Below are 25658 nucleotides of genomic sequence, written 5' to 3' on the forward strand. Positions count from 1 at the left end.
AAATGTCCCTGAGCCGCCGTTTTCTCTGCAAAGAAATGGGATCGTAATTCCAACAGCCCTGCGTGAGGACATTGTGTGAGTAAAGTGGAACAATGGAAAGAAAGAACTTTTCAACCTGTAAGACCTATAAAATATTTCACTGTCATCATCTTTATCATTATCAGGTAGAGGAGACCTCACAACGGGTATGGTGGACCTCGACATCAGAGATCTGGTTGGTTTCTAATCAGAATACAGGATTGGGCGGGGCGTGGTGGCTTACACCTGTAATCATAGCACTTTGGGAGGCTGAGGTGGGTGGATCACTTGAGGTTAGGAGTTTCACACCAGCCTGGCCAACATGGTGAAACCCTGTCTCTACTAAAAATATAAAAATTAGCCAGGTGTGGTGGCAGGCGCCTGTAATCCCAGCTACTCAGGAGGCTGAGGCAGGAGAATCTCTTGAACCCAGGAGGTGGAGGGTGCAGTGAGCCAAGACTGCACCACTGCACTCCAGCCTGGGCGACACAGTGAAACTCTGTCTCAAAAAAAAATAAAGAAAAAGAATATAGGATTGTGAGCTGGAAGTGACATTAAAGATAACTAAGCCCAACCCTCTGACTGGATAAGAGATAGATCTGTTTCGTCTCCAATATCATTAACACTGCAAAAATGCATGATAGTTATAGCTAACCTACATCAATTCTTGTCCCTGTGGCAGATATTATTTTCAGTGCTTTCTTTGTGTTATCATGAAGCTGTTACAACAAGGAAGTGTTGGTGCCCCCACTTTACAAATAGGAAAACTGAGGCTCACAGAAGTGAAATAACGTTATTGAAGGCCACACAGCTTAAAAGAGTCCGGTTGATTTTTGATCCCAATCCAACTCTGAAGGCTGCCTTCTGTTTTAGAGCAGACCACTGACCACTACTATGCTGGCAAAAAAATAAAGAAAAATGTGAAAAGAGTTCATTCTGTGATGCCAGGAAATAAGTACTGCAAGGGTCTTTAGGCCTTAAATCAAATTCATACTCTTGCTTTCCTCTGTGCAGTTCTCATGATCTGCCTTAATCTCTGGGAAATGAATCCTGGTCCGACATCAAAGCAGCAGGGTGCATTTAGTTCCTCTGATTGATAACAGCTTTGGGAGAATCAGTATAAGGTCTGATTAGATGGGCCGTTTTTCTTCTCACTTTTGCCCAGCAAGGAGACTGTGGGCTGACCTCATTTTGAAATGACAATCCTCTCCTCCAAGAAGCAGGGACAAAATATATAACAGGCTCCTCACCTAGGCTGGGGTGGAATTTTCAGCCTCCAGGGAGAGGGGGTCCCCAGAAACCGGGTCCCAGCCTGTGCCTGGCCACGTTAAGCAAGTTGTTTAACCTCATGGACCTCAGTGTTTTCAAGCTAAAGTGAGGGAGAAAGATGACATATGTTCCTGCCAAAGTGTTGCACCTCTGGGTGACAATGAGTCACAGCAGGAGCCCTTGCATGGCTGGTTCTTTGCCATGTCCCCTCCTTGAGCACTGCAGTACCCACAACCCAAGACCCACCAGCCAACACACCCAGTCCTTCCCTGAATGGTTCTGCTGGCCTTCAGATGCCATGCCAGGGGCATATCACCTTCCTTCTTGCTTTTCTGCCTCCTTGTCACCAACCAATGACTAATGGAACTTAGTGGACATCTCTTCCAGCCCCTTGCCCCCAGGTAAGCGATGCAGTGGCTGGTCTGCCCCATCTCCAGAGCCTCCGGGCGGGACTAAGCCCATCAGGGCCCAGGTCCCTGATGAAACACACCCTTTACCAGCCACCTTCCCTTTCTGCCTCACTTCCCACTCCCTCCCCTTATGTCCTGAGACCACTTCCCACATAAACTACTTGAATTGGAATTCTGGTCTCAGGTGACGGGATGTGTGTGGCTGATGGGATGCGTGTGAGTGACGGGGTGCATGTGGGGTGATGGGGTGCATGTGGGTGACGAGACACGTGTGGGGTGACGGGGTGCATATGGGTGACAAGATGCGTGTGGGTGACGGGATGCATGTGGGGTGACAGGGTGCGTGTGGGTAATGAGACACGTGTGGAGTGTCGGGGTGCATGTGGGTGACAAGATGCGTGTGGGTGACAGGATGTGTGTGGGTGACGGGATGCCTGTGGGTGATGGGAAGCGTGTGGGTGATGGGATGTATGTGGGGTAACGGGATGCATGTAGGTGATGAGATGCATGTTGGTGACGGGATGCGTGTGGATGACGGGATGTGTGTTGGTGACGGGATGCCTGTGGGTGATGGGATGCATGTGGGGTGACGGGATGCATGTGGGTGACTAGATGCATGTGAATGACAGGATGCGTGTGGGTGATGGGATGTGTGTGGGTTGACGGGGTGCATGTGGGGTGATGAGCTGCCTGTGGGCGATGGGATGTGTTTGGGTGACGGGATGCATGTGGGGTGATGGGATGCATGTGGGTGACAAGATGTGTGTGGGTGATGGGCTGCATGTGGATGATGGGATGCGTGTTGGGTGACAGGATGCATGTGGGTGACAAGATGCCTGTGGGTGACAGATGCGTGTGGGTGACGGGGTGCATGTGGGGTGATGGGCTGCGTATGGGTGATGGGATGCGTGTTGATGACGGGACGCGTGTGGGTGACAAGATGCCTGTGGGTGACGGGATGCGTGTGGGTGACGGGATGCGTGTGGGTGATGGGCTGCATGTGGGTGATGGGATGCGTGTTGATGACGGGATGTGTGTGGGGTGACGGGATGCGTGTGGGTGACAAGACGCCTGTGGGTGACGGGATGCGTGTGGGTGATGGGATGCGTGTGGGGTGACGGGATGAGTGTGGGTGATGGGATGCATGTGGGGTGACGGGATGTGTGTGGGCGACGGGATGCGTGTGGGGTGACGGGGTGCGTGTGGGGTGACGGGATGCGTGTGGGCGACGGGATACATGTGGAGTGACGGGATGCGTGTGGGTGATGGGGTGCGTGTGGGTGACGGGCTGTGTGTGGGGTGATGTATGCAGGGTGACGGGATGCGTGTGGGTGATGGGATGCATGTGGGTGACTGGATGTGTGTGGGGTGACAGGATGCGTGTGGGTGATGGGATGCATGTGGGTGACGGGATGCGTGTGGGTGACGGGATGCCTATGGGGTGACAGGTTGCCTGTGGGGTGATGGGATACCTGTAGGGTGACGGGCTGTGTGTGGGGTGATGGCCTTTGCATGGGGTAATGGCTGCAGGGGTTCTCCCACCTGGTTGCTGGTTAGAAGTTTTAAAAATGACTAAACCAGGCATGTTGGTGTGTAGTTGCAGTCCCAGCTACCTGGAAGGCTGAGGCAGGAGGATTGCTTAAGCCCAGGAATTCCAAGTTGTAGTGTTCTGTGACTGTGCCTATGAATCGCTGGTGGACTCAGCCTGTGCAGCACAGCAAGACCCTGGCTCTTAAGAAAAAAAAAAAGAATGATGGGGATGCATCCCAGGACAAATATCAGTTTTGGAGGTGGGCCCTGGGCATGGGTTTTTGTGCACAGCTCCCTCAGTGATGATGATGGGGGGATCCAGGGCTGAGACCCACAGAAATGGGGGATGAACTTCAACCTCACATCCACCATCTTCCAAACCACCCCGAGGGCAGACTCACCCGATGTCTGGTGAGTATGCTTCCCTTCAGACACTGATAGTGAACCATGAGGAAGAGGGCAGCCCAGGTCAGCACAAGGGAGAGGAGGAAGGCAATGAAGAACCCTGCTGCATGGAGGCCATGGTGCGGCAGAACCTGCGGAGACAAGAGGAGAGCAGGATTCATGCGTGGTCAGACTGCAGGTCTCCCAGGCCACACAGATGATCCAGTGTCAGAGTAGACCAAGTGGGGAGGCAGGGACTCACTTTCATTTGAGTCCCACTCTGCCAGCTACCAGCTGGCTGCCTGGAGTCCCTCACTGGTCCTCTCTGAGCCTGAATTTCCTCAGTGCTTGACAAGTCTTTCAAAGAAAGACCTGAGGCATGGTGATTTGCACACAATAGTGCCATCCAGCCCCAAGCCTAGCACATCACAGACACTCAAGAATGTTAAGTTCCCAAATCAAATACATGATAATCCAAAGGATTCATGACATTTTTTGCGAATCATGGGCAGAATTTTGCAAAGGCCAGAGGAAGAACCCATGGCACCCTCACCTTCCCACTACACTCTATAACTTTAAATTAAATAATTAAACCCCAATTTTTATGGTATTACACTTAGGGAAAATCTCTTGTCTTCTGACTAGTGAGATTAGTGGCCCACACTTACCCCCACCCCTCCTTCCCTGCTTCTGCCTTCCAGCATTTATTAGGTTTATAAGATATATATTTTGTTCTGCAACCAGAATTCAATCCTGATTATTGTTTATAGGTTAATTCCAGCAACTACAAATTTCACAAGACAGTATTATTATGATTAGGCAAATGTTGCTCACTGCAGAGTAAAGTAATTGGATCCAATCCTGTGTCACTAAATATCTGCCCCTCAAAGGAGTATGTTCCTAATTTAGTCCCTTTTCTCACACTTTATCAATGATTCCAAATCAGGCTACATTTTTAGTTTGCTTCAGTGTGAATTAGCATTTCCTTGTGTGACTTTTGTTTTCCTGAAGTTTTCACGGCCTATCTTTTTTCTTCCTAGCATAAACCCATGTTCTTAATAATACTATCTGTTACAGGGAGTCAAATTTACTTTTTCTTAAAGTCATCATTCCCTGAGTTCTTTGACTTTCTGATTTAATCAGACCTGGCTACTTTCTAGGTGTTCTGGTATCACAGAGAGATTTTCTTTTCCTTCACTGCCTTCTATATTGTCACAGCATTACTCACTGAAGAAAATCTGTTTCTTGGATCCCATTTCTTCCTTTTTCTTGGATAATTCTTTTTTATTTTGATGAAATATCCTAAGTATCTATTTATTCTCAAGTAAGTTTGTTTAGAGAAGATATTCTTTTCTCACATCTGGCAATACTGTCACTTAGTTCTCAGTTTGATTGATAGTATGGCTGGCTACATAATTCAAGGCTCAAAATAACTTTCCCTCAAAATGTTGATGGTGCCACTCCACTGTCTTCTGACAGAAGTGTGCCTGATGACCTTTTGGAAGGATCTGTTTTTGTTTTCTGGGTGCTTTTAAGATTTCCCCTTTTCCCTATAGGTCTGAATATCCTACCATTTAAAAGAAGATTTTGAATACATTTCTAATAATATATAAAAGGCTTATATACTAATGTAACTTTGCAAAAAAATACACACAGTATAATCTCCATTTCACTAAAATAAAAATAATGTGCATATATACATATACATGTGTAAATTATAAAGAAAATCCTCCAGAATTTTATTTGAATGTAATTTCTTGATGACGTTTTTCACTTTCTTTATGCTTGTTTTCTAATATTTCTACAATGGGTATGTATTACTTGTGTAATAAGAGACAATAATAATTATTATTACTACTATTACGATGATGATTATAAAAAAAATGTAAAGGCAAATTTGATAGATGAAAATCACCCAGACTGCTGAGGCTTTGTCAACCCAAATCACAACTCCACTTCTTCCTATTTTCAATCCTGCTCCTTTCGGTTTCCTTTTATAAGGGGTCACTAATTGTACCAAGGGTCCCCAAGGCCACCTGCATACAATCCCACTCACAAGTATGGTTTATTACAGCAAAAAGATATAAAGCAAAGTCAGAAAAGGGAAGAATGTAGTAAAGTCCAAGGTAAACAAGGCACATGCTTCCAGACTCCAGAGGAGTCACAAAATACGTGCTTAATCCCCCCAGCGAGGGGTTGTGACAACTCATGTGAAATATTTTCTACCAGGGAAGCTCATTAGGGACTCAGTGTCCAGGGTTTATATTCAAGGTTGATCACATAGGCACCCTGGCATGTACCAAAATTTCATACTCCAAGAAAAACAGCAAGTAATCAGCATAAACTATACTATATGTAAAAAACAGTTCAGGCACAGGGAGCCACTCTTATCAGTTTTAAGAAGATGGGAATCCTGAAATTCAAGTTTCCAGTCACCAGCCCAGGATCAATCTTGTAAGCAAGTTTTTCTAAGGATAGCAGCCTCCAGCTGGATATGATAATTCTTCTCTGCACAATGGAAAGCATATTATACCCCAAACTCTGCATCAGCATCTGTCTCCAGAAAAGCCAACCTGTGACAATTAGTTTAATTTAAAATGACTCCAGACCAGGGGCCACCGAATGTTTTGTTTAGGAGCTAGAAGACAATTAGCCTATTCCTCATTCTTGTGGCCATAATGCAGACAGTAGTCAAGGTTACATTTTTTCTGACAGACCAATGAGGCCACCCTGACTTTCTAGACTGTCAAAGCTAAGTTAGATCAAAAACAGGAGCTTCAGTTCAAATGTTTATTGAAACCTGAATCGAAGTGTGATGCCACTTATAACTTGCCTTTGATAAATCAGCCTCTGTCCACAGAGGCTGTTATCAGAGACTATCAGAGAACCAATTATGTTTTCTTGCTCTAACATCCTCCTGATCCTAAATCTTGAATTTTGATTAGCACCAAAATGAAATCCAAGTACTCCATTTGTTCTGGACATGTCCCTCTGCTCCCTGAGCCCTGACTGTGTACGTACTAGACAAGAAAAAAAATCGATAAGTTGAATAAACATAAATAGCATTGCATGGAGGTTATGTCAAAATATTAATGGAAAGGAAACTAAAAAAAAAAATCTGTCTGTAAAAGAACACAGTAGTTAAAGATCAGCAATCTGTTTTCAAGATTGTTAATCTCCTTTACCTTCAAAGAAGGCAACAACTTGTCTTTTCATCTTCGAGAAGAAGGAATGGGAGGTAAAGGGGATTAACAATTTTGATCACCTACAATAGGCCAATCTCCGGGCTAGGTAAATGTAGTGAGTTGAGCTGAGTTGTGCCCTCCAAAAAGACATGTTGAAGTCCTAACCTCAATACCTATGAATGTGACCTTAGTTAGAAATTTTCTTTGTAGATGTAGTCAAGTTAAGATGAGGTCATACTGGGTCACAGTGAGTCCTAAATCCAATGATTGTGTCTTCATGAGGAGAGGGAGATTTGTAGACACACACAGAGAAGATGGCCATGTGAAGATGGAGGCAGATACTGAGTGATGCAGCTATAAGCCAAGGATTTCAAGGAATGTCAAGGATTTCTGGAGCCACCAGAAGGTAAGAGGCAAAGGAAGATGTTTCTCCAGGGTCTTTAGAAAGAGCATGGCCCTGCCTGCCAACACCTTAATTTCAGAATTCCAGCCTGCAGAACTGTGAGAAAATTAAATTGTTGTTTTAAGGTACCAAGCTTGTGGAGATTTATTATGGCAGCCTGAGGACACTAACACAATGCTTCATAAACTTTATTTCATTCAATCTTCTGTAATCCCATGGAATACGTATCATCCCTGTTCTACTGACAGACAAACGGAGATGCAAAGATATTAAAAAATTAATTGAAGTTCACAACTAAAACAGAATTAGCTCTGCTGGACTCCAATGTCTACGTTTGCCCCACTAAAGCTGGACACTACTTACTGTCCAGGGGCTGCATGTTTTCTAAAATGTTTTTAATCCTAATCTCCCATACCATGGTAGAAGTTAGTTGTATGATTGACATTACATATGGGCAGCATCACTCTACTGTAAAAGGCAGCGAAAGAACTCTCTCGTATGTTCCTTCTCCCCTTCTGTCTCCCTCCTTCCTACTTCATGAAGTGGAAATGGACAGCTGAGTCAGGCTACCTCAAATCTCCTCCTCTTTCCACTTCCACCTTCTAAATCCACATCTTGAGATCTTACTTTCATTTTGCCACAAGGGCACTGCCAAGAGAAACTGAAGAGTAGAGGTACTGTGGGCAGTTCAGTGGAGCAGGGTCTAAATCAATGCTTAAAGTAGCAACACAGTTGTGGGAATGGAAACCTGGATCTAGGAAGAGGGAAAAACCAGAGCCAGTTCTGCAGATCCCATCACCTTTCACCCCCTTCTCTTACAATTCCTGCTTTCTGACACCAAGAGACAAGCAAATCCAGGCAGGGACTACCTCCATGGGGCAAACCCACTCATGACCCTCACTTTCTTCATTTATCTGTGTTGTTAAATTACGCTAGGTCCTGCCCTGCCTACAACGCCTCTACTCTTCAATCTTCCTCAGTGAAGAATGACCAAAGAAGAGTAAAATCTCAATATGTAATTTTATGAGGAGAAGGCTCCACATAATCACTACCATCACTATAATCATCACCAACATTAACATTACCACCATGATTATCAACATCATGAATATCCCCATCATCACTATCTTCACTATCACCATCATGATCAACATCTTCATTAACACCATCATGATCACCATCAGCAGTAGCATCACCATCAAATTCATCATCATCATCACCATCACCACCATCACCATCGCAACCTTCATTATCAACATATCATACTCCATCATTTTCATCTTTAAACATCAACCATCAACACCATCTGATCCACTACAGCACATCACCATCAATTCTCATCACATCACCCGACATTGACCATCAACACCAATTATCAACATCATCAGTATCCCCATCACATCATCTCACATTGGCCATCACCACCTCACTATCAACATCACAATATCACATCACTAATCATCTTGCACCATCACCATCACACATTCATGTGTCAACATTAACAATAGCCAATCAACCTTCACCATGACATTACACGACCATCATTATCAACATCATCAATATCACCAACACCATGACCATCACACCATCATTATCAACATTCATCAATATCACGCATCACCATTATCATTCACCCATCACCATCAACACTATGGTCAGCAGCATCACCACAAAATTCATATTCACCATCACCACAGGACCACTACGCACCATTACATAGCCCCATCATTATCTAACATCAATATCATGTCACCACCGATCATTATACAACATCATCATACCCATCACCATCATCTTCACACTGGCATCACCACCATACCCTTCAACATACTCTCACTCATATCATCTTCACCATGACCATCAACACCATCATTGTCAACATTATCATATGCAATCCACCTTCACCATGACCATCACCCACCATCATTACCGACATCACCAGTATCTCCATACCACCATACCATCCAAAGACTGAAAATAAATAACACCATAAGACACCATCAGCAGCAGCATCAATGTCATATCACCATCAAACCACCATGACCACCACCACCATTACTATAGCCACCATCGCACTATCACATCATCATAACCCATCACATCATACTTCACCATGACTATCATAGAATCACTTCAACATCATCAACATTACCAGCACCATCATCTTCACCCTCACCACCATCAACGCCATCATGCACATCAAGCGGCAGCATCACCGATTACCATTGTCATTTCAGAGACATGTATTATGTAGATACTAACACCAGGGATGGATGCAAGATGCTTTAAAGTATTAATCTTTTTTTTTTTTTTTTTTTTTTTTTCTTTTTGAGACGGATCTCAGCTCTGTCACCCGGGCTGGAGTGCAGATGGCCGGATCTCAGCTCACTGCAAGTCCGCCTCCCGATTCACGACCATTCCTCCCTGCCCACCTCCTGAGTAAGCTGGGACTAAGCGCCTGCACACTTCACCGGACTAGTTGTTTTGGTTTTTTTAGTAGGGACGGGTGTATTCACCGGCGTTAGGCCAGATGAGTCCGATCTCGACTGACCTTGTGATCCACCCCGTCCGGCCTCCAAAGTGCTGGGATTAAAAGGAGCTTGAGCCACCGCGCCCGCCATGTAGTACTCGTCTTATAAATCTACGATAATATGGGAACTATTTTAACCTCCACTTTATAAATTATAATGTCATTGTAGAAATAAGCTTTTAAAATGGCCCAAGGTCACAGAGAGAGTAAGTAGTAGACCCGAGACTCACATCCAGCAGCTGGGGTTAGTGGCCTTCACACCCTACCTGCCTCTCCTAGGCTGGCCCTTTATCAGGAGCCCTGCATCGAGCCATCAAGGGTTTGTGCCACTGTTAACACTTTCATTCCCACTCTGGGTATGCAGCTCACCTTTTGGGGGTGAGGGAGTAGTAGCAAGGCAGATTTTGGAACTCCTGAGTCTCTGGCCAAAAGCCTTCCTAATCCCTTCAAATTTTAATTTTGTCCACAGACCAGGCTTTATTCCTCTTTCTTTCCTTTCTTTCTTCCTTTCTCTCTCTCTCTCTCTCTCTCTCTCTCTTTCTCTCTCTCTCTCTCTCTCTCTCTCCCTCCCTCCCTCCCTCTCTCTCTTCCTTAGATGGAGTCTTGCTCTTGTTGCCCAGGCTGGAGTGTAATGGCACAATCTCGGCTCACTGCAACCTCCACCTCCTGGGTTCAAGCGATTCTCCTGCCTCAGTCTCCAGGGTAGCTGGGATTACAGGCACCTGCCACTATGCCCAGCCAATTTCTGTACTTTTTGTAGAGATGGGGTTTCACCATGTTGGCAAGGTTCATCTTGAACTCCTGACCTCATAATTCGCTGGCCTCAGCCTCCCATAGTGCTGGGATTACAGGCGTCAGCCACCACGCCTGGCCTCAAACAGTATTTTAAGTGCAGAATTCTTACATCCATTTCACATGTGCAGAAATCAAGGTTTGCTATAATTTTGTTTCCCTGAAACTCTCTATTAAAGTGGACACATCAAGTGGGCTGCCAGGACTGACTCCGTGTCTGGATATGACACTACACCTGCCTGACTCACTGGAGTCAATGGAGCTCTGTACTGGGTGCTGGAAGAACAAGGAGGAACCAGAGCCAGGCCCTGCTCAAGGAGCTCACGTCCCACAGAGGAACGAACAGGCAGGCAGATGCTGATGCCACAGTGTGCCTGGGCTGAGGCTGGGGAGCCTGGAGGACTCAGGGAGAGGGGGGAGCTCCTCTCCTAGCTCAAAGGACAGGAGAAGGCTTTCCAAGCGGTGATCCAGTGGGCAGAGGAGAATGAGCTGGGCCAGGGGGAGGGCGAGCCTGGAGAAGGACTGGCCTGAGCAGGGCCTGAAGCTGGCAAGAGAAGCAGCCCCAGCCCAACAGGGCCTTCGAGAGCAGGTTAGGGATTTGCTGTGTCATCCTAAGGGAATCAGGGGAACAACGGAGAGGCTTTAAGCCATGAAGAAACATGGTTAGATCAGTATTTTAGAAAGGTAACTCTGGACGCCTTATGACTTCAGCCTGGAGGAAGGTAAACCTGGATGCCAAGAGAGAAATGGGGGGCATGAAAAGAGGCTGCAGGAGGCAACAGGACACGCCAGCAAGGACCATGGACTTTGGCCTTTGATGGGGGTTCAACTCTTAAATCCACCCCCTTCCACACTGTGGGAGGCTTACTCTCCCCAGCTCTGAGAGGCAACAGGTTAAAACAGAATTACCATACAACCCAGCAATTTCACCCCCAAGCATACACCCCAAATAATTTAAAACAGGTATTCAAACAAAAATCTGTTCTCAAATGCTCACAGCAGCACTGTTCACAATAAGCCAAACGTCCTGACGAATAAAGAACATGTGTATATCCATAAAATGGAATATTATTCACCATAAAAAGGAATGAAGTTCTGGTGCATGCTACAACATGGAGGAACACTGAAAACGTGATGCTAAGTGAAAGACGCCAGACACAAAAGGGGACACATACTGTGTGATTCCACTTATCTGAAATGTACAGGGTTGGCAAATCCAGAGACAGAGGCAGAGGAGTGGTTGCCAGGGGCTGGGGGAGAAGGAAATGGGAAGTCACCAATGGGCACCAAGTTTCCTTTCAGAGGTGAAAATGTTCTGGAAGCAGACAGTGGTGATGGCTGCACAACACTGTGAATGTAGTAACTGTCAATAACAGTAAATGCTATGCTGTGTGTACTTTACCACGCACACACAAACAGTGCCTAATGTTTAGGGTTATGGTACAAAGAAGTCAGTAAATCTGAGCCGCTATTACTACTACTGTTACTGGCTGGTGGGAAGAGCACAGACTAGGAGACAGAGTCAATGGAGTGTTGTGATGGAATGGATATGTAAGAGACCAGACACAGGAGGAGCCAACAATGTCCCTGAATCCAGCTCGGGGGCTGGGATGCTGGTAGCACCCACCGCTGCAGTGACAAGTCCAGAACCGGAAGTGGCTGAGAGCACCAGAATCAGCCCCACGTTAATCATACTTCTGAGATTCCCTTAAACATGCTACAGCCAAGCTCCACTGAGAATCACTGTAAGTTCAGATTCCAAAGAGCATCTTTACCTTAAACCTCATTGTCTAAGAATAAAGAAAAAGATGGTTATCCCGGCTTCCCATCCCCTAGAGTCCTCCTTACTTTCCTTCTTGTCTCTGGAAAAGAATCATCCACGATTACCACCCCTTTAATCACATATTAGCAGGAGCAGATGCCTTTGATGAATTCTGTCACTGCATTTATGAAGAGCGATGCTGGATAAACAGGCCTTTCAAAATGAATGCTTTAAATGCTCAGAATCCAACACCAAGTTACAAAAGCCTGATGAAGAATTGTTTACAGAGTTTGACTTCAATTATGTACTAAATATATTCATAGCCTTGTGGATGGTGAGATGCGAACATGTTAGCAATGGTTCTCCCTGCTGGTGGGATTACGGCATGAAGCTATTCTGTTCTTCCAACTTTTCTGTATGTGGAGGGTGGTGGTAAGGAGAGGACATTTCCTCAAAATGCCCACAGTGGCCTTATTTTAAATCCCACCCACCCAACCCTTCAAAACACAGACAGTGCTTGATGAACATGGGAGATGACGAATGTTTTCTCTGGAACAGAGTCTGCGAATCATTTACTTGAAATCTTTTACTTTGAGCTTGAGACCCAAGAAGCAGAGGGGTGAGTGGCTTGCTGGTCCTTGTCACACAGTCCTTGAGGGGCAGTCCTGAGGGCAAAGAGACCCTCGGCCTCCCAGCTGATAATTCTGGCAAGAGTGAGATGTCAAAGCTAATCACAGGCAGAGACAATCACACTTACCAACGCAGCTTTGCTAATTTACCAATCTAGCAAATAGCATCTGGAGTAGAGAACGCATCACACAGCATGATTCTGACTGCAATGGTGTTGAGTTCTGAACCTGGTCAGTTCCCAGAGCCTCTGGACCAGAGGTTTTTACTCTAAAATGGGAAAGTGAGACTAGATAATCTTTAAGGTCTCTTCCAGTTCAACAATTCTATTCCGATGTCAACAAAAATGGATTAAGTGCCATCCAGAGGACTAATCTCAACTTCACACAGTGCCAGGCTTTAATAAATGATCCAATGCATAGGACCACAGCCAAGGGTACAACTAGCTGGCCAGGGGAGGGCTAGGGCATCACAGAGTGCAGATGCTGGTCAGGGTCCAGCAGGAGGTTTATAAGTTGCCCAAAGAACAGGTAAGATAAGAACAGGATGTGCAAAACCAGAGCGTAATGGAAAACAAAGGCACCCAGTGGCCCTGGGAGATGGTTAGCAGGGATCAGCTTTCCTGATGGATCCTGAATGGGGGCCCCTCAAGAATAGAAAGCAGGCAGGTTCATGTTTTAGGGAAGACCACTCCAGCGTGGACAATGGGCTGGGTAGGGAGTAAAACTGGAGGCAGAAAGGATAGGATGCTGGGGCAGTCATCAAAACAAGAAATGCAGGTTAGGGCAACGGTTAGCGGGCTTGGAATGTCCATGGAGAAGGCAAAAATGATAATGTGCAATTGTGTGCAAACCCCTAAGCCTATAAATCCAACTCACAGCCACGTGATTTTGCCTACAGAGTGACACGGGCCGCCACTGTGCTTCAAGGGCACCTCTAACTCATCTTTGGGAAATTCTCATACCGTAGATAGCTGTCTATTGTGGCCTTCCATCTCTTATAAATTAATATTAAGATTCTCTTTATATATTAAAAACATTAATCTTTTGTCTCTTATGTATATTACAAATATTTCCCCAAGTTTCCTATTTATCTTTCTGAGTGCTGTTTTTAAATGTAAAGTTTGCAACTATGTGTACCTAAATCCACAGTTTTCTCCAGATCACATCCTATTAGCCCATATTTACTTTTTACAAATTGTTATACTTAGATTTTAATCTAATTAGGAAATTCATTTTTATCTTTCTTTCAAAAGACCCAGTCAGTTGTTACCAAATTCATGGATGATACATCCTCCTTCTCCCACTGGTTTAAAACATATGTATAGATGCGTGTGTAGATTCTATCTTTTGTTCCACTGGTCTGATGTTTCTTGTAGCAGTCAAATGCTGCATTACTGTAGCTTTGTAATATTTTTTTTTTTTTTTTTTTTTTTTTTGAGACGGAGTCTCGCTCTGTTGCCCAGGCTGGAGTGCAGTGGCCGGATCTCAGCTCACTGCAAGCTCCATCTCCTGGGTTTACGCCATTCTCCTCCCTCAGCCTCCCGAGCAGCCGGGACTACAGGCGCCCGCCACCTCACCCAGCTAGTTTTTTTGTATTTTTTAGTAGAGACAGGGTTTCGCCATGTTAGCCAGGATGGTCTCGATCTCCTGACCTCATGATCCGCCTGTCTCGGCCTCCCAAAGTGCTAGGATTACAGGCTTGAGCCACTGCGCCCGGCGCTTTGTAATATTTTTAATATCTGCTAGGGTAAACCCTCCCACATTACTCTTCATTTTCAAAGCCTTCCCATCTGGGTTCATAATTTATATTTTCAGGTGAAACTATTTTTTTCACATCCCCTCCAAAGTCTCATTAAAATCAGTATTGGAGGCTGGGCGCGGTGGCTCACGCCTGTAATCCCAGCACCGGGAGACTGAGGTGGGTGGATCACCTGAGGTCTAGAGTTCAAGACCAGCCTGACCAACATGCTGAAACTCCATATCTACTAAAAATACGAAATTAGCTGGGCCTGGTGGTAGGTGCCTGTAATCCCAGCTACTCAGGAGGCTGAGGCAGGAGAATTGCTTGAACCCGGGGTGCAGAGGTTGTGGTGAGCCGAGATCGTGTCATTGCACTTCAGCCCGTGCAACAAGAGCAAAACTCCGTCTCAAGAACAACAATAATAACAACAACAAAATTAGTATTGGAATTGCACTCTGAATGAATTGGGGTACCATAACAATTGGTTTAAATGTCTGTCTCTGATTAGACCTGAGATCCTGGCAGCAGAACACTGTGACCTGTTCTCTTGGTGCCTGGCACAGTACCCGGCCCTTTCATGGGCACATGTGAACACAGAAGGGGATATCTAGTGCCATCTGAGACCTGCACTCAATGTGTGGTTCTTATTTTCTCTCAGAAAGACAGTACTCTCATCCAGGAGACAGAAAGGGGAAGACAACTTCTTGAGAAAAAATGAGAAATAATTTCTTGGGGCCTCATTTTCCTTGGCTGACATGTGTCAGTTTCACCCTCAGGAAAGTAACAGGAAATTAAGGAGATAATGGGGTAGCTCCCAAATGCGGCAGAATCTCTATTTACACAATGGAAGCCTACCGTCTTTATCCTGTATTTTTAAACTGCCTGATGCACACATCAGGGGCGCTGCCACCCTTCTGGCGAGCTCATCCTATTCATCACCACCACACCTGTCTGGTGTAATTCCACAATCTCTGCAGGTCCCCCCGTCAGCCCTGCTGGAACACACGCCATGACTGCCACGGCCTTGCCTCACCCTTACGTGTGTGTCACCCAGTAGTGCTTGGTTCATGCCTGACCAGCAGTCAACACTGGCTTAACCTAGAAGTCAGATCTTCAGCTGCTCCTTCCCCAATTTTAATTAAATCTTACCTTCAAGACCCAATTGAATTCTTCCTCCTCCAGGAAGCCTGCCAGTCCACCCAGCCCATGGAGTTCTCTCTCTGCTGTCGGTGTCCATGGTACAAGCAATCTATATTTCAGGTCACAAACTCACAAATTCAGCGAGTGCTGTGCATTCTTCGGTCTTTTTTTTTTTTTTCATTTACTGCCTCGGTGTGAGGGTAGGGATGGTGGGTGACAGGCAACCTGAGTGTCCACGCCGCCGCACGCTACATTACTTCCTAGAATCTTGCACTGAGCCTGACATACACTTATAGCACCTGTGTGACCCCGATGGGCATTGGAGCATGAGGCCCTGATGCAAAACATTCATTGTCAGCATCACAGAACACTTGGCACAGCTGTGTTGTTCTCATGTGTAAATAATAATAACAAGACTGACAATGATAACAGCTGACGTTTATGGAGCCCTCACAGTGCCGGGCACTGTGTTGAGTGCTTTACATCCCTTGATCCATTTACCTCAACAACCATCCTGTGAGGTGAATATTGTTATTACTCTCATTTCACAGTTGGGGAAACTGAGGCCCTCAGAGGTATGTGATGTGCCCAAGGTCACATGCAATCAGTGGAGGGACAGGGATTCAAAGCCAGGCCTTATGGTCCAAGAGTCTGCTGGGCCCACGCAATACCATAGGGCCACCCTGTGCATACACCTCCTCTCCCCACTCAACAGGGAGCTCCCTGAATGTGGTCCACAGCCTGGGGGCACCTGTCCTGGGAGCTGATGTGGCTGAAATTCAGCCCCAGTTCCAAGGCCAGGACTTGCATCCACAGGTTTGCATCCCAGGGGGCAACTATTCCTCTTTCTCCTGAAGGCAACACGCAGGTGACGGGAAGCCTGGAAGACCTGGGCATGGCTCAATTCCATCCACAAGAGAGCCTGCGGCAGCGGAGAAGGGCTCATAAATACCCTTACAAGAGCGTTCTCTGCCTTTTATTACACTCATGCAGCAACCAGCCACCTCCTCCTGAGCAGCAATCATCGCCATTGATGACAATAAGCTCAATCATGGGATATTTACCTGTTGAGTGCCATCTACAATGTACCGCGCAGTGGGGGACATGGGTGAATCCGACATGGCCTCACCCGCCAGGAGCTCACAGACCACCAGGGAGACTTGTTACCAGTGCACCTGACAGCCCCACTAAACCAAACACTCACCTAAGGCCAGCCTTGTACTTTCTCTTCATCTCTTCTGTGCAGGACTCTGGCTCTCTGGGAGGCAGTATGGCCCAGTGCCTGACAGCAGGGGTCTGGAGCCAAATTGCTTGGGCTCAAATCCTGGTCCTGCCACTTACTAGCCATGCAGAAAAGAGTTAACATATTCAGCCAGAGACTGGCATCCTCTGAAAGCCCTTCCTGTAGGGCTGGGCCTCAGCAGATGTCTGGGAACATGGATTTTGGGAGGGTTTCCACTATTTTCTGGTAAAAGTGGATCTCTGTTTTCAAACTGTCTGTGCAAACAGTGTGGCTTAGGCCGAGCACCTGCTTTTCTTCTGGGAGTCTGGAATCCTGGTGTATGCCAGGCAGAGAGTGCCTACGTGGCCAGACCCCAGTAAAAATTCTGGCACTGAGTCTCTAAGGAGCTTCCCTGGTAGACAATACTTCACATGTGTTATCACAACTCATGCTGGGGGAACGAAGCATACCCTCTGTGACTCTGCTGGGAGAAGACTCTTAAAACTTGCAGGTGATTTTCTCCAAACTTCTCCCCATGCAACTTTTCCCAGCACCACTGTGCTGATTTTGCTTTGTATCTTTTCACTGTAGTAAGACACGGCAGTGGGTACAACTACAGGCATGCATCACCTAACAATGAAGAGATGTTCCTAGAAATGCATTGTTAGGTGATTTCCTCACTGTGCAAACATCACAGAGTGACTTACGCAAACCTAGATGATCTGGCGGACTACACACCTAAGCTCTATGGTATAGTCTATTCCTCCTAGGCTACAAACCTGTACAGCATGTTACTCTACTGAATACTGTAGGTAACTGTAACACATGCTAAGTATTTGTATATATAAATAGATCCAAGTATAGAAAAGGTACCAAAGCCTGTAATCCCAGCACTTTGGGAGGCCGAGGTGGCCGGATCACTTGAGGTCAGGTGTTCAAGACCAGCCTGGCCAATGTGGTGAAATGCCATCTCTACTAAAAATATAAAAACTAGCTGAGTGTGGTGGTGGGTGCCTGTAATCCCAGCTACTCAGGAGGCTGAGGCAAGAAAATCGCTTGAATCTGGGAGGCAGAGGTTGCAGTGAGCTGAGAACGCACCACTGCACTCCAGCCTGGCCGACAAAGCAAGACTCTAAGAAAAAAAGAAACAAAGAAAGAAAAGAAAAATACTTATAAAAGAAAAAAAAAATACACTTGTATAGGAAATTTACCATAACTTGAGCTTGCAGGACTGGAAGTTGCTCTGGGCGAGTCAGTGAGTGGTGAGTGAATGTGAAGGCCTAGAGTATGACTGCACACGACTGTAGACTTTAGAAACACTGTACCCTTAGGCTACACTACATTTATTTATTTATGTTGAGACACTCTGTTGCCCAGGCTGGAGTGCAGTGGCATGATCTTGGTTCACTGCAACCTCCACCTCCCAGGTTCAAGCAATTCTCATGTCTCAGCCTCCCGAGTAGCTGGAATCACAGACATGCACCATCTTGCTCAGCTAATTGTTTTTGTATTTTTAGTAGAGACTGGTTTAGCTGTGTTGGCCAGGCTGATGCTGAACTCCCGGCCTCAAGTGATCAGCCCACCTCGGCCTCCCAAAGTACTGAGATTACAGGCATGAGCCACCGTGCCTGGCCACTAAATTTATTTTAAAAATACATGCTGTGCAGGTTTCTTCAGTAATAAGTTAATCTTGGTTTATTGTAACTTTTTATATTTTATTTTATTTTATTTTACTTTAAGTTCTGGGATACATATGCAGAACATGCAGGTTTGTTACACAGATATACATGTGTCGTGGTGGTTTGCTGCACCTATCAACCTGTCATGTACGTTTTAAGCTCCACATGTAATTGCCTTTGCCCCCCACCCCCTGACAGGTTCCAGAGTGTGATGTTCCCCTCCCTGTGACTTTATTACCTTTGTCATTTTTTTTTTTAACATGTTGACTCTTTGGTAATAACACAGCTTAAAACACAAACACACTGTACAGCTGTACAAAAATAGATCCTTTCTTTATATCCTTACTCTGTAAGCTTTCTATATTTTTAAGGTTTTTTTTTTTTTAAAAAAAACTTCTTAAACTTTTTTGTTAAAAACTAAGACACACACACATTAGCCTAGTCCTGTACAGCGTCAGGATCATCAATATCACTGCCTTCCACCCTGACACCTTGTCCCACTGGAAGGTCTTCAGGGGCAGTAACAGGCATGGACCTGTCATCTCCTAGGATAACAAGGCCGCCTTCTACAATCCCTCCTGACGGACCTGCCTGAGGCTGATTTCTAGGTAAGCTTATTTTGGATTTGATCAGTGGAAGGAATACACTCTAAAATAACAAAAAAAAATGCATAGTAAATATGTAAACCTGTAGCATAGTCTTTTAGTATCATTATCAAGTATTAGTATTATTATTATTATTATTATTATTGAGACGGAGTCTCACTCTGTCGCCCAGGCTGGAGTGCAGTGGCACGATCTCCACTCACTGCAAGCTCCGCCTCCTGGGTTCACGCCATTCTCCTGCCTCAGCTTCCCGAGTAGCTAGGACTACAGGCGCCCGCCACCATGCCCGGCTAATTTTTTTTGTATTTTTAGTAGAGATGGGGTTTCACCGTGTTAGCCAGGATGGTCTCAATCTCCTGACCTCGTGATCCGCCCACCTCGGCCTCCCAAAGTGCTGAGATTACAGGCGTGAGCCACCGTGCCCGGCCAAGTATTATGTTTTGTACATAATCCTATATGCTAGACTTTTTATGATTGGCAGCACAGTAGGTTTCACACCAGAATCACCAAACAGATGAGTAAACGCACTGTGTTACAACGGACGTTACACAACCACATGATCACTAGGTGATAGGAATTTTTCAGCTGCATTGTGATCCTATGGGACCACCTTCATACACGCAGTCCACTGTTCACCAGAATGTCATTATGTGGTGCATGACTGTACACGTAAGTCCCGTGAGTCACCCTAAAGAATTATCGAAACTGGGGGTGGGTATTGGGGACTCTGACATTCTAGCCATGGGATCTTGAGCGAATTACTTGACTTTAATGTGCCTCGGTTTCCCCATCTGAAATGGCAGAGATTTTAAAATAGACTATGTCTCACAAGACTGTGGTAAAGATGATGTAATTCCACATATGTAAATTGCTCGGAATGCCTGGCACCCAGTAGGTGTTTAAGAAACGTGAAGTGTTGTTACCTGGTGAATTAACACTTGGTTAATACATGAATGAGTGAACATGTGAGATGCAAATGATTAAACTGAAGAACAGAAACGGAGAAGTATTAATGGCGAACAGCAGAAGCACAGAGACCCACCCACAGACTGCAGGCTTTGGGAAGATCTGGGAAAACACAATGTTACCAGCAGCTTGACCTAGTGGCAAACACTGGGAACAGGTAGGAGCATGGCTGGACAGTAGCACAGACGGGCAGTGGAACCTCAGCCTGTCCAGCCTGCGGCCCACCTGCCTTGCCCAGGTGGAGGGTCATCCAGGGAAACTAGTCAGATAGCCTCAAGGCACACGGGGGACCCAAGAGACAGCACAGAGTCCCAGCCTCAACGCATAACTGGGGGTCCAAGGCCAGCAGCTGCCCCTCCCCATGGCTCCAAGGACAGGCAGGACCCACATGGCACAGGTGTGAAGAGACACAGATAGAAGGCAGGGGGTGCTCAGGGCATGTCATGTCTCCTACCGTTATGCTTTCTTCTGCTGTTATGGAAAAAAGCGCTTTCAGCTGTGTTCTGTTCTAGAAGAGGAAAAAAGAAAACGCTTTCAGCAACAGTTTGGGGTCTGACACATGGGGTAACATTTGGTGTGATTTCCAACCTGCCAAGCCTGGAGCTATAATCAGCCCTAACTGCTGCACAGGTCAGAGTTTGTGAAGGTCTCACTGTCAGGGGGAAGGGCATGTGGGGATAGGATCCCTCCCTCTCTACAGGAGGCTTTGTGAAATCCAAGCACCAGCTTCGCTAACATCCAAAGAAAGTCATGGCAGCATGCCCTTGTGGAAAAACGCTTGGGGTTGGGGTTGGGAGCTGACTCCAAGCCTGTGACCAAGGTAAGTCACCTCCACTCTCCCAGCATCTAGCTCCTTCACAAAGGTAGATGCAATCCTGGGCTCTGATTGCACTGCACGTGTTCTTCTCTTACTCAAATGCACTTGATTCTCCAAGCCCCAACTCCCTGTGGGTCTGTCCGTAATATCCTCTAATATTCCTCTGCTGAGAAGATACAGGAAACAGAAAAATAAAGTGTGTGATGGTATCCACCTGTCTAACCGCATGGTGACCGAAAAGACCCGCTGTGAGAACATGCTTTTTCCTAGGGGCAGAGGCAGAATAGCTTGCCACTGACAGGCAGTCTATAGGGTGGTGATTAGGGCCAGGCTGAGTTAATACAGGGCTCCACTGCTCACAGCAGTTGAAACTTGGGCAATGTATTAGCCTCTCTTTGCCTCTGTTTTCTCATCTGTGAAATGGTAATCATATTCAGTTCACAGAATTGCTATGAGGATTAACTTAGGTAATACAGAACGCTGAAGAGTGCCTGGCACTAGGGAGTGCTATAAAATATTACTGCTATTGGTGGCTGTAGGTAGTAGTAGTAACATTAGCAGTAGCAGTAGTGGTAGTAGCAACAGCAGGCCAGGCACGGTGGCTCACACCTGTAATCCCAGCACTTTGGAAGGCCAAAGCAGGTGGATCACCTGAGGTCAGTTCAAGACCAGCCTGGCCAACGTGGTAAAACCCCATCTCTACTAAAAATCAAAACTTAGCCAGGTGTGGTGGTGGGCACCTGTAACTCCAGCTACTCAGGAGGCTGAGGCAGGAGAATGGCTTGAACCCAGGAGGCGGAGGTCGCAGTGAGCTGAGATCGTGTCATTGCACTCCAGCCTGGGTGACAAGAATGAAACACTGTCTCAAAAATAATAATAATAATAATAAAATTTAAAAAAGCAATAGCAACAGTAGCAGCAGTAATATTATATAGAACCAGACTGGCTGGGTTTGGTGGTTCACACCTGTAATCTCAGCACTTCGGGGGGCCGAGGCGGGTTTATCACCTGAGGTCAGGAGCTCGAGACCAGCCTGGCCAACACAGTGAAACCCCGTCTCTACTAAGAATACAAAAGTTGGCCAGGTGTGATGGTGGGCGCCTGTAATCCCAACTACTTAGGAGACTGAGAGAGGAGAATTGCTTGAATCCAGGAGGCGGAGGTTGCAGTGAGCCCAGACTGCGCCATTGCACTCCAGCCTGGGTGACAAGAGCAAAACTCTGTCTCAAAAAGAAAAAAAAAAAAAAAAAGAACCAGACCTTGGGACTTAGAGCTTGCAGCCCAGGGAGCTCAGCAACCCATGTAATTCTCATTGTAGACATGACTAAGGCATGTTTCTGTAACCTGAGCTATGCCCCTCCCGAGGTAACAAATCCCCTGATCCATGCCCTACAGATGTTATGGCAGCAGCGCTAGGAAGCAGTGGGACTTCCCAAATCCACTGTGGGCCAGCAGGGTGACCTCACGGAGGCTTCAGAGAAAATCAAAATACTGTAAGTCTTCTTTTCATGGGAGGGAAATGGAACAGTTTTAGAATAGGGCTGTAAAGAAAAGACACCTCTGAGGCATTCATTCACTTTGCCCTTTCTGTTCTTGAGTCACCTCCGCTTTGGAATATGTATGGTGTCTAGGAGTCTCAGGGTCTCTTGAACTGGAGCCTGAGGCTAAGTTCAGAGCCCACATTCCAGTACATTCTGCTGTGTTCCCACAGATACGCAGATAGGAGCCTAAAGTGTGCTATCAAAGCTCGTCTTCAACCCTTTGCAAAGCGTAAATCCTCACCCCAGTAAATACATGCAGTTACGACATAAACTTCAAGGCTTCAGAAACATGTTTTAGTTCCTGGCATGAAGCCTGAAAACATGGACCAAGTGGGATTCAACACATTGTTACTGAGCACCTACTATGTGCAGGGTTCTCTTTTTGGCACTGGAGACCCAGCTGTGAACAGCGCACACGAGGTCCCTGGTTTCAAGGAGCTGACACTCTAGTGAGGGAGGGAGGGGTTCCTAGGGGTAGAGTCAATATCACAGACAGGAACCAAACAAAGTAACAGGCAGGACTATTTCAGCTTGGGGCAGGGGAAGCCACGAGGAAGGTCCTCCCAGAGTATGCAGAGGCCAGGCTCTGCTGAACCATAAACCTCCTCCTGCCCAAGCCAGCACGACCCAGGAACACACACAGCTGCCCAGGGCTTCAGCTCCTGAAGCTTCCATTTCACTTTATTCAGAGTTTCTGATTTGCTTTCTGATTCTTACCTTATCTTTTCCTTATCATTATCTTACCTTTTCTTTCTAATTTACTTGGTTTCCCGTCTTCTGAAATTGTTGGGATTTCTTTTGGGAAATCTTTTGGGATTTTATCCTTAGTTTCAAAAATCTGTCTTTGTTCTCTTTTTTTTTTAACTTTATACTGAATTATTTCCTGAGAGAATTGTCCTTCCAAATAGTTTCATGTCATTTTCTTGTATCTTGTATTTACCCTCTTTCCTTTTATCTAAATTTGTTAAGGTTTTTGGTTTTGTTTTGTTTTGTTTTCCCCTCATTGCAGCAGAAACGCCACAGTGGCCTTGCAGCCTCAGGGTAGAAGGAGGCCTCAGGAGGCGGCTGCAGGGTACAATCTGATCCTGTTATGAGACCTGGGGCAGTCACAGTCATGCTATGAGCCGCATCTTCCACGGCTGTGAATAGGGAAGACTTTCTCCAGGGGCTGAAGCCACAATAAAATGGCAAAAGGAAGCAGAGCATCATGATCTCCTTGCAGTCAGGGACCACATCTCCTCCAGCCTGTACCTGGGGCGTGCAGCACCTGCCAGGACAGGCAGCCAGCCAGCATTCACTGCATAAGTGAACCCACCACAGGGGCAGTGAGAGATAGGGAGACTCACAGTAATAGTGTTATGGGCCAGACTGTTTCCCAAAATTTGTATGTTAAAGTCCGAAGTCCCAGTGCCCCAGGATGTGACTGCATTTGGAGACAGGGTCTTTACAGAGGTAATCAGGTAATGTGAGGTCGCTAGGCTGGGTCATGGTCTTGCATGACTGGTGTCCTTACAGAAGAGGTTAGGACAGACGTGCAGCCAGGGAAAGCCTTAGGAAGACATAGGGAGAAGGCAGCCTCCACAAGCCAAGAACAGGTCTCAGAAGGAATCAGCCCTGCAGACACCCTGATCTCCGGCTTCCAGCCTCCTGGACAATACATTTCTGTTGTTTTTAAGTCTAGTCTGTGGTACTTTGTTATGGTAGCCCTGAAAAATGAATAGTAATGGTAACTACTGGTTAGGTGCTTACAGTGTACAGGACACAGGGAAAAGAATTCACATGTATTGATTACCTATCCTTATGAAAACCTTGTGTGAGGCCCAGAGGGGTTAAGTAACTTAGGCAAAGTCACACGGGCATTACTAACGGAGCCCAGTTCATGGCAAGCTGTGTGAGACTCCAGGGCCTGTGCCCTTATCTGCTAGGTGGCATCACTGAAGGAAGGAACTAACAGGTCTTCTGGCCGAAGTGTCCCTGTTTCTAAAACAATCTCTCTTGGCAGTGGCAAGACAGAGATTAAAGTAACAAAGGTAATACCTGTGACGAGCTCTGAAAGGTGAGTTGGGCAGGAAGCTTGAGGCTCTCCCCGTTCTCGAGGTCTCCAGCCTGCAGCGTGGCTGTATAGCTGACAGCAAAAGCATCTCCCACTGTGCAGAGAAAAGCACGTGTGATTCAGTGAGGGCTTGGCCATGCCCCCAGCCGCGCCCCACCACACCCCAGACACATCCTGGCCCCTGGCTTCCCTGGTTCCAAGGGAGGCCACCATGGCAGTGATGCCTGCAGCAAGGAAGCCCTTTGTATTGCACACAGCTAGGTTCGGGGAGGGAATTCTCTGAGTGGTAAACTGGGGACGGTGAGCTGGGCGGACTCCTGGACTCCCACTCCTGACACTTCCATTCATGAGTGGGGGTGCACTACCCGCAATAGGGCTGGCTCTCCTAGCCCTTTCTCACTGTGCAGTGCGCCTTATTCCATAGGTAAGTTTGGGTGGGCCGCGCTCAGCCCATCCTGCTCGGGCGAGGCTGTACCAGGACTGGAGGCCTTTGACCAATGTGGCCAGGTGGGTGACAGAGCCCGTCCAACTCTGCCAGTCACTGTTCTCACCTAAGCTTGCCCTCCTATCTTGCCTTTTCCCTAATAGAGGTTACTTATAGCCCTAAAATGCCACAATATGCCTCATTACTCAATGCATGTGGACCTCAAAAATATATATATATGTACACACATATATATACACATATATACACACATACACACACACACATGTGTGTGTGTATATATAGTAAAGAAAAAAGGAGGAATGCTCACTTACCCTAAGGAATCACTGACATTTTTGTTTTAAAAATCCTCAACATTTTCATTTTTTTTTATTTTTTTATTTTTTATTTATTTATTTTTATTATACTTTAAGTTCTAGGGTACATGTGCATAACGTGCAGGTTTGTTACATATGTATATTTGTGCCATGTTGGTGTGCTGCACCCATCAACTCGTCAGCACCCATCAATTCATCATTTATATCATGTATAACTCCC

At 46.2% G+C, this 25658-nt stretch overlaps 1 protein-coding gene across 1 annotated transcript in view; it reads right to left on the minus strand.

Moving 5' to 3' along the window:
• Nucleotides 1–25658, minus strand: part of EVC2 (EvC ciliary complex subunit 2) — a 92853-nt gene that overhangs the window by 42195 nt on the left and 25000 nt on the right. Inside the window, 3 exon segments of the mRNA XM_017887082.1 lie at nt 3629–3763; nt 20720–20773; nt 24661–24770. Coding sequence (XP_017742571.1) covers nt 3629–3763; nt 20720–20773; nt 24661–24770 — 299 coding nt within the window.

Source organism: Rhinopithecus bieti, unplaced genomic scaffold (assembly GCF_001698545.2).
Source record: "Rhinopithecus bieti isolate Rb0 unplaced genomic scaffold, ASM169854v2 scaffold_16601, whole genome shotgun sequence".
In the NCBI taxonomy this organism is placed as follows: domain Eukaryota; kingdom Metazoa; phylum Chordata; class Mammalia; order Primates; family Cercopithecidae; genus Rhinopithecus; species Rhinopithecus bieti.